The sequence below is a fragment of the Myotis brandtii genome, unplaced genomic scaffold, assembly GCF_000412655.1.
Source record: "Myotis brandtii unplaced genomic scaffold, ASM41265v1 scaffold64, whole genome shotgun sequence".
In the NCBI taxonomy this organism is placed as follows: domain Eukaryota; kingdom Metazoa; phylum Chordata; class Mammalia; order Chiroptera; family Vespertilionidae; genus Myotis; species Myotis brandtii.
Window position 1 is genome coordinate 451,264 of NW_005370460.1, and position 7,964 is coordinate 459,227.

The following is a 7,964-nucleotide window of genomic DNA, read 5'->3' on the forward strand; positions in this document are numbered from 1 at the left end:
ATCAGGTTCTCCGCCTCCTGGCCTCCCTGCCTCCTCCTTCCCTCGCTCCCTCAATGCTCCACCGCTGCTGCTGGTCACCCACCATGTTCCATGCTGCCCCCTTGTGGTCAGTGCATGTCATAGCGAGCAATGGAACTCCCAGTCTTCTGGTTGAACTCCCAAAGGGACAATTTGCATATTAGCCCTTTATTATATAGTATGATGGCTGAATGGTATTCCATTTTGTGTGTGTGTGTGTGTGTGTGCGCGCGCATTTTTGTTATCCATTCATTCGTCAATGGACACTTAGGTTGTTTCTATGTCTTGGCTATCTATAATAATAAAAGTGTAATATGCAAATCGACCAAATGGCCGAACAGCAGAACAACTGTCCGGATGACCACACTATGACACCCACTGGCGCCAGGCCAGCCAAGGCGGGTGCGATGCGATTGGGGGCCTGCCATCGCCCCACGATTGCCCCGCAGAGGGAGGCCCAGGCCAGCCAAGTGATTGCACCCCAAGCCTGTCCCCCGCAGAGGGAGGCAACCGGTGAAGGGGGGAGGGGCGGAGGGGGGAAGCGTGCATAGACGGCAAGCAGTGGCAGCAACGGTGCGGGCCAGCTGCGGGGGTGGGAGGGGAGAAGGAAAGCCCTGATAGGCCCTGATCACCCGCCAGGCCTAGGGACCCTATCAGAGGGGTTGGGATTGCCAGAGGGCTCAGGCCGGGCTGAGGGACACCCCCCCCCCACCCCATGCACGAATTTCGAGCTCAGGTCCTCTAGCTGTAAATAATGCTGGGATGCAGATCTCTTTTGAATTAGTGCTCAGTTAAGACAGCTGCTGGCTCCTTCCCCTGGCCCAGAGCTGCCCTGGGGGCTGATCCTCAGTTGCCTTTTAAAGGAACAGCTCAGGGAGGAGGTGCACACGGGGGAGGGGGTGGACACAGGGCAGGAGTGGGACACGGGGGTGGGGGGGGAGGAGGTGGCCACCAGGGAGCAGGTGCCCGGGCAGGGACACGCAGGCTTGGCGCACGTCACACTTCACGGAGTAGGGCACCTACTAGTAGTCCCCCTCCGGCGCCCCTCCCCCCCACCGTGTGTGGCCACATGGGGTCCACCACCCGGGGCTGGGCGGGGCGGAGCCAGGAGGAGGGTGCTCAGGGCAGACCAGACTCCGGAAGTGCCGGACCAACAGGGACTGATGGGCATGGGGAGGAGGCTGGCAAAAGGTGACCGTGGCTGTTTCCGCCCGGTTTCGAACCGGGGACCTTTCGCGTGTGAGGCGAACGTGATAACCACTACACTACGGAAACCCCCAACAATGAAGGTGTTTGCAAAGCCCTTAACAGTCCTCGAGGGCGCGTCCCTGCCAGGTGCCACCCCCAGCAACCCACGTCCCCACTGCCCGGAAACCGCAATCCTCGCTCGGCCCACTGGGCTCTGGGCCCCGCGGTGCTGGCCAGCGGTGCCCCCGGAGCAGCCGGGCAGGGAGCGTAGTTTCCTGGCGCCCCGGCCGGGAAATGGTGCCAACGACAGGCAGCAGGAGACCTGGGGACTTGGCCAACACAGGGACTCCAGCTCATATTTGAAAAAATGAAAATACACCTTACATTTGCCAGCACTTGATTCAGGAGGCACTTGTCGAGGAAAAACTCCGTTTGCTCCTTCCTATGTCTTTCTTTCCTGGGAGTCTCGTCACTGACCGCACAAACACCCTCACAGCTGGCTGTAGGACACCACGGGTCACAGAGAAGTGCTGGGCGCGGGGAAGCCCCGCACACGGTGAAGGAGTGGTCGCGTGTGCGGTGAGGGGTCTCTCAGGACCGGAAACGCACAGGCGGAGAGGTTGTGTGGAGGTGTCCCTTTTCCGCACTTTCACATTTAGTTTCTAACACTGCAATGAAGGAAGTGTTAAAGGTGTTTTAAAATGTGTAAAGACAAAGAGACTGAGCTAAGTAAATCCGACAGCCGTTAACGTCGGCTTATACCTGCTCTTACAGGCACTGCACCCTCTCATCTGAGGAAGCGGGAGAGAGTGCAGACCCACCCACCCCGGAGGCCCGAGTGAGAGAGTGGGCCTGCAGGGGTGCAAGAAACCCCTGTGGATGGCGTTTAGGACCCCAAACACCTTGTTGAAAATGAGGTTAAATGACCTCATCTTCTCAATGGTATGGAGTGAAATTATCTGGGGAGGCAGGGAATGGAGACAGTTTGGGGATGAAACAGGTGAGAAAGGCATTAGAAAATGAAGAAAAGGATGAGAGAATTACTAAGACAGCAGTGACCACTAATCTGCTGTTGGCTGGTGCAAATGCCCAGCGCACTGCAGTGGCCCCTGCTGACTGGCTGCTCCCACAGCTGGGGTCTGGCAAGAGCCTGGAGAATGTGGGTGTGGGCTGAATAAGCAAAGGAGAGGGAGTTGGGGGGGGGTGAGAACCCCAGGATGGTAGGTGACCCGCCTGAGCCCCTGTAGAACTCGAGAGGCATCAGAAACACCAGTGGCCTGAGCGCTCAGTGGGTAGAGAGTATATCAGGCTGAGCCGCTCTAACAGAAAATCCATAAATCAGCTTTAATAATGAGGGAAACCACCTCACATTCCCAGGTAAATCTGGGTTTGATACAGGCCCCCAAATTATTTTGCTTCTCTTGGTCCTTCCTCAATGTCAATGTGGACTCCATTCCTAAGCAGGCTGTTCACTCCTGTTCTCAAAACACCACCAGCGGCTTGGCCCACAGGCTCTGATGCATCTCCTGCAGGAACAAGGGCTTCCTCTCCCAGAGAGCATCATTGAAGAGATAAAGGGGGCCGTGCTGCTTAGCTTACCAGTTCAGGCCACTCCTGAAGTCAGCAGTGGGATTAATCCCGCTCAAAGCCTATGGCTGACAAATTCTGAGCATCTCTAAGAAGAAAGAAGGAGGTAGAGATGCTGAAATGGTACCTTCAAACGCACTAGACCAGGGGTGGGCAACCTTTTTGTGAGTGCGTGCCAAAACCAGCAAAATCTCTGACTCAAAATTCTTCTGCGTGCCAACCCTAATTTTTTGAGAACATGTTACGCCTACTTGATATCTCTTAAGGTGTATGTATGTGAAGAACCTTGAAGAAATAATAAAATTTATTCGAGCATCAAAAACACAGTATATGATGATGAAAAATACATTCATTTTTAAATGTATACATGTACACTGATAGTCCGACAGAAAATGTTGACTTCGTTTGATATTATCAGGGGGACTTTTGCTGCTGCATCACTGATGACAGAGATTTTACATCAGGCTTATATTTCATGACCTTCAGAGATATGCACGAGCTACTACTTTCATCCGTCAGGCTACTCCTATTACGAGACTTAACAAAATTCATCACTGAGAACAAAGATTCACAAGCATATGTAGATGAAACCAAAACACTGGTCAAATCTAGGAAGGCAGGGAGAGTTAAGGCAGAGGCATAGAAATTGCTCTTCCCCTCTCTCGTCAATCCATGTCTATGGTCTTTAAGATAACTTGTTATGTAAAATTATTTATTTATCTAAGATGCACCTACACTGAATTTATTTGAAAAATAAAAAAGTCGATATTAAGAAAAAAATTGTAGCTTCCTTTCCGTCTGGCCGCAGCCATCAGGTAAACCAAGATGGGCGCTTACAAGTCCATCCAGGATCTATGGAGGAAGAAGCAGTCGGACGCAATGCGCTTCCTTCTCCGGGTGCGCTGCTGGCAGTACCGCCAACTCTCGCGCTCCACAGGGCGCCGCGCCCCACCCGGCTCGACAAGCGCGCAGGCCGGGCTACAAGGCCAAGCAAGGTTACGTCATATATCGGATTCGTGTGCGCCGCGGTGGGCCGCAAGCGCCCTGTTCCTAAGGGTGCGACCTACGGCCAGCCTGTCCATCAGCGTTAACCCGCTGAAGTTTGCTCGAAGTCTTCAGTTTGTTGCCGAGGAGCGAGCTGGACGCCACTGTGGGGCTCTGAGAGTCCTCGCTCCACAGGGCGCCGCGCCCCACCCGGCTCGACAAGCGCGCAGGCCGGGCTACAAGGCCAAGCAAGGTTACGTCATATATCGGATTCGTGTGCGCCGCGGTGGGCCGCAAGCGCCCTGTTCCTAAGGGTGCGACCTACGGCCAGCCTGTCCATCAGCGTTAACCCGCTGAAGTTTGCTCGAAGTCTTCAGTTTGTTGCCGAGGAGCGAGCTGGACGCCACTGTGGGGCTCTGAGAGTCCTGAATTCTTACTGGGTTGGTGAAGATTCCACGTACAGATTCTTTGAGGTTATTCTCATTGATCCATTCCATAAAGCTATCAGAAGAAATCCTGACACCCAGTGGATCACCAAACCAGCCCACAAGCACAGGGAGATGCGAGAGCTGACATCTGCGGGCCGCAAGAGCCGTGGCCTCGGGAAGGGCCACAAGTTCCACCACACTATTGGTGGTTCTCGCCGTGCAGCTTGGAGAAGGCGCCAATACTCTCCAGCTCCACCGTTACCGCTAATATAAGTAATGTTTGTAAAATCCTTACCTAATAAACAATTTAGGACAGTCATGCCTGCTTAAAAGTGTTCTTTGATTTGTTAAAACTAGTCTGCAGATTGTCATGAATGCATTGTCACATTATAAAAGTTAAAGTGCAATAATGTTTGAAGACTATAAGTGATGGTGTGTCTCATTACTCATAAGATAGACGCTTTTTTTTGTCGAAACCGGTTTGGCTCGGTGGATAGAGCGTCGGCCTGCGGACTGAGGGGTCCCGGGTTCCGTTCTGGTCAAGGGCATGTGCCTGGGTTGCGGGCACATTCCCAGTGGGAGATGTGCAGGAGGCAGCTGGTCGATGTTTCTCTCTCATCGATGTTTCTAGCTCTCTATCTCTCTCCCTTCCTCTCTGTAGAGAATCAATAAAATATATATTTTTTAAAAAGATACACTTTTGTCTTGGCTTTATGTCAGTGATTTTCAACCGTTTTCATCTCATGGCACACATAAATTAATTATTAAAATTCTGCAGCACACCAAAGAGTAATGTTTTGCCAATCTGACCAAAAATAGGTATTTTGATCCATTCTTTTTTAACTTGACAATCTAAGCGGGCTAGAGGTTAGTGCCCCTGACTAGTCAGGTATTGCATGTTTTAAAAATTGTGTCCCACCAGTGTGCCACAGTATACTGATTGAAAATCGCTGCTTCATCTTATTAGGGAGTTTCCTATGTCAGTGTTTGGTATAGGTGTAACATTCTGTGAAGGAGTGCAAAACTAGCCAGTAGATTCGTTGGTGCATGTGATGAAACCTACAGCTTTATTAGGGTAATGCAGTGCTCTCTGCTTGTTTACTCTCAAGGAGCTGTTTTTTGGAGTTTGAATTTTGCTTGGAAATGTGAAAGATAACCTAATCTATTCTCATGGTCCTGTGCAGAAAAATGAAAGTTAAGTAGGGGGTTCACATTTTTTAGATTAAAACCCAATATCTGCTGCTTCTGAAAGAAGAAAAGTTTAAAAGGATGCCACCATTTTTTAGGAGAATTGAATGATTCTGTTGAAAGAGGGTTCTCTTAAAATTAAACACTCTAGTTCACCTAAACAAAACTGGTTTGGTCTCTGTAGTACCATTCACTTTCACGTAAACATTAGAAGCCCTGATTCAATCCCATGACTGAATTTCCTGCAAAGTAGTAATAGTAATGACATTGGTGTGTATTGAAATTGATGGAAATTGACCAAATGAGAAGGGGAATTAACTGTAAGGTGTGTTGTGTTATAACTATTATGAACCCGTTAGCCACGTTAAGGGGGAAAATGCGGTTGACTTTACTTAAGGGTACTTGTGCTTAGTTCATTTAGTCTTATAAGTCATCTTGGGCCAACCCACTATATCCATTATTCCTATAATGTTACCGAGAATAGTCATGTATTGGTGTCAGTACAAGTTTAAGGTTTCCAGTCTAACCTGGGGCATTGTCTACAATTATTTTTCTCATCCCTGCTCAAACTACCCTCAAAATCCTTACCATTCCACAAACTTTCCAGGCCTTCAATTGTGCTCACCTTAATGTTAAAGCATACCACCACATTATGTTTGCCTCTCATCTTAAAATAGACTAGGCTTCTGTTTCCCAGGGTGAATCTGAGCGTGTAGGAAATATAGAAGAGGAATTGGCTCCAATTTCCAATTCTGGGTTTGCTGACTTAATAGGTAGTTTGGTTCTAAAATCCTAATTGCTGGTTTCCTTTTTTAACCAATTTTTCTTATTTTCTTCATGGGTCTTAAAAGGCTTGGTTAAATGATTTCCAGAAAACATGTAGCAAACTCATAAAACCTCTTAAGACCTAAATTCCTTTCCACTCAAATTTCAAACCATCTGTTTTGTGTGTAGAGGTTGTTCAACTAAAGGAATAAATGTCTGTTAAACTAAAAAAAAAATTGTAAATGGAAGATTATAAGAGAGGGTTTCCCGTGCCAGCAAAAGTTACTGGCGTGCCATGTTTGGCACGCGAGCCAGAGGTTGCCCACCCCTGCACTAGACAGACGGTAAGAGCAGTATCATAGAATGGGGGGAGGTGGGCTCGCGCTCTGTGGGGCGCGTTGGGAATCAGAAGCGCGAGCTTTTGGCAGCTGGACTCCACCTGCCGCGCCTCTGCCGGGGGTGCGCAGGCCAAGTCTGCAGGGGCCGCAAGGGTGCAGCCGGAAACAGCTCCATGGTCGGAAAGGGCTGCGATGGGTGTCGATCGTGGGCGACAGGGGTTTTATTTGGCAAGCCAAAAAGTAGGATGGCTGCCAGGAGTGGAATTTGAACCCAGGCCTCCAGGAGAGACTGGAACTTGAACGCAGGCCTTAGACCGCTCAGCCATCCTGACCACAGGTTTAGCTGTATCAGCGCTCACGTGGCTGAGACCCATCGCGAACCCCTGTGCCTTCCCCGGCGTCGCTGGAGTCAGGCGGCGGTCGGGGTGCCCTATGGACGGGCCGCGTGGCCGATGGGAGCAGGGACAGCTGACTGGCCTAACTCGGCGGCCGTCCATCCTGGGCCCGGGCGCGACGCCCGCCCACGTGCTTCTCCTTGCGGTCCCGCTGGCCTTTTCGGGCCTCTTGCCGGCGCAGCCCCCGCCTTGGAGGCCACGGGCAGCGCGCACTCGGTTTTCAGCGCCACCCGTGTCGTGGTTGGGTCGGGGACAGGCTCCGAGTCATCTCCAGGTCGCGTTGCCGGCTGCTTTGCTGGAGGACGCCATTGGTTTGACATGGGGGGGGGGGGGGGCAGGCGGACCCCTGCACTGGGCAGGGCGTGGAGGGCAGTGCAGGCGCCGGCTGGCGGCCACAGATAGGGCCGTGTCCAGGGCCCCTGCAGCCGTCCTCGTTAGTATAGTGGTGAGTATCCCCGCCTGTCACGCGGGAGACCGGGGTTCGATTCCCCGACGGGGAGGTAGCACGTGCATTTTGGTCGCTGGCTCTGTCCTTGTCCTCGGTGCGAGTTCTGTGGGGGCGGTACAGCCTGGACCTTTTGCGAGGCTCCGGGGACCTGGTGCCCACTGTGCGCTGAGGGCTGGATCCTAGGAGCTGGGCCTGGAAAGGCCTGGGGATCCTGAGCTCTAGACGCTGGGGCGCGACTGCGTGCGAGTGCGGGACACGAAGGCTCGTAGTGTTTTGAGGCAGGAAGAGAGCGGGGCACCTGGTGGTGAGGGACGACAGGAGGCTGAGCTTGGAGACCAGGGGCTGGCGCGGAGGGTGCCCTGGAGGCGCAGGCGCGGCTCCCCGGCCCTCCCTGCTGGTCGGGATTCGGTGGTCTCACCTCCGCGGCCCGGGTTCGATTCCCGGTCAGGGCAGCTTTTTCTTCTCTTCACGTCCGCGCACCCACTTTTAGCCAACGCTGGCTTCCTTCCCCCCGGAGCCCGGCGTTTCCCCTCCTCCGTCTCGGGAGCTGCCTCTCTCCTAAACCTGAGGGGCCCGCGCGCTCCCGCTCTGCAGCTGCGCGGGCGTCGGCGGGACCCTCCTCGCA

At 52.6% G+C, this 7,964-nt stretch overlaps 1 protein-coding gene and 2 non-coding genes across 3 annotated transcripts; 2 read left to right on the top strand and 1 right to left on the bottom strand.

Annotated features, from left to right (window-relative positions):
- Positions 1-1,220: 1,220 nt before the first annotated feature.
- Positions 1,221-1,293, bottom strand: TRNAV-CAC. Its single transcript has one exon. It is a non-coding gene; the product is annotated as a tRNA-Val (tRNA).
- Positions 1,294-3,565: 2,272 nt separating this feature from the next.
- LOC102247502 (60S ribosomal protein L15-like) lies at positions 3,566-4,524 on the top strand. The gene is made up of 2 exons (XM_014528538.1): positions 3,566-3,960; positions 4,203-4,524. Exons 1-2 carry the CDS (start codon positions 3,619-3,621, stop codon positions 4,476-4,478), a joined length of 618 nt encoding a protein of 205 aa, XP_014384024.1. The 5' UTR covers positions 3,566-3,618; the 3' UTR covers positions 4,479-4,524.
- Positions 4,525-7,319: 2,795 nt separating this feature from the next.
- On the top strand, positions 7,320-7,391 carry TRNAD-GUC. Its single transcript has one exon. It is a non-coding gene; the product is annotated as a tRNA-Asp (tRNA).
- Positions 7,392-7,964: the final 573 nt, after the last annotated feature.

What these genes read in the sequence shown, in the direction of transcription:
- LOC102247502 (XM_014528538.1), top strand. Translation starts at nt 3,619, where the DNA reads ATGGGCGCTTACAAGTCCATCCAGGATCTATGGAGGAAGAAGCAGTCG. An exon ending in ACTGTGGGGCTCTGAGAGTC is followed by an intron (nt 3,961 to 4,202) that starts CTCGCTCCACAG and finishes GCTCTGAGAGTC; the next exon opens with CTGAATTCTTACTGGGTTGG.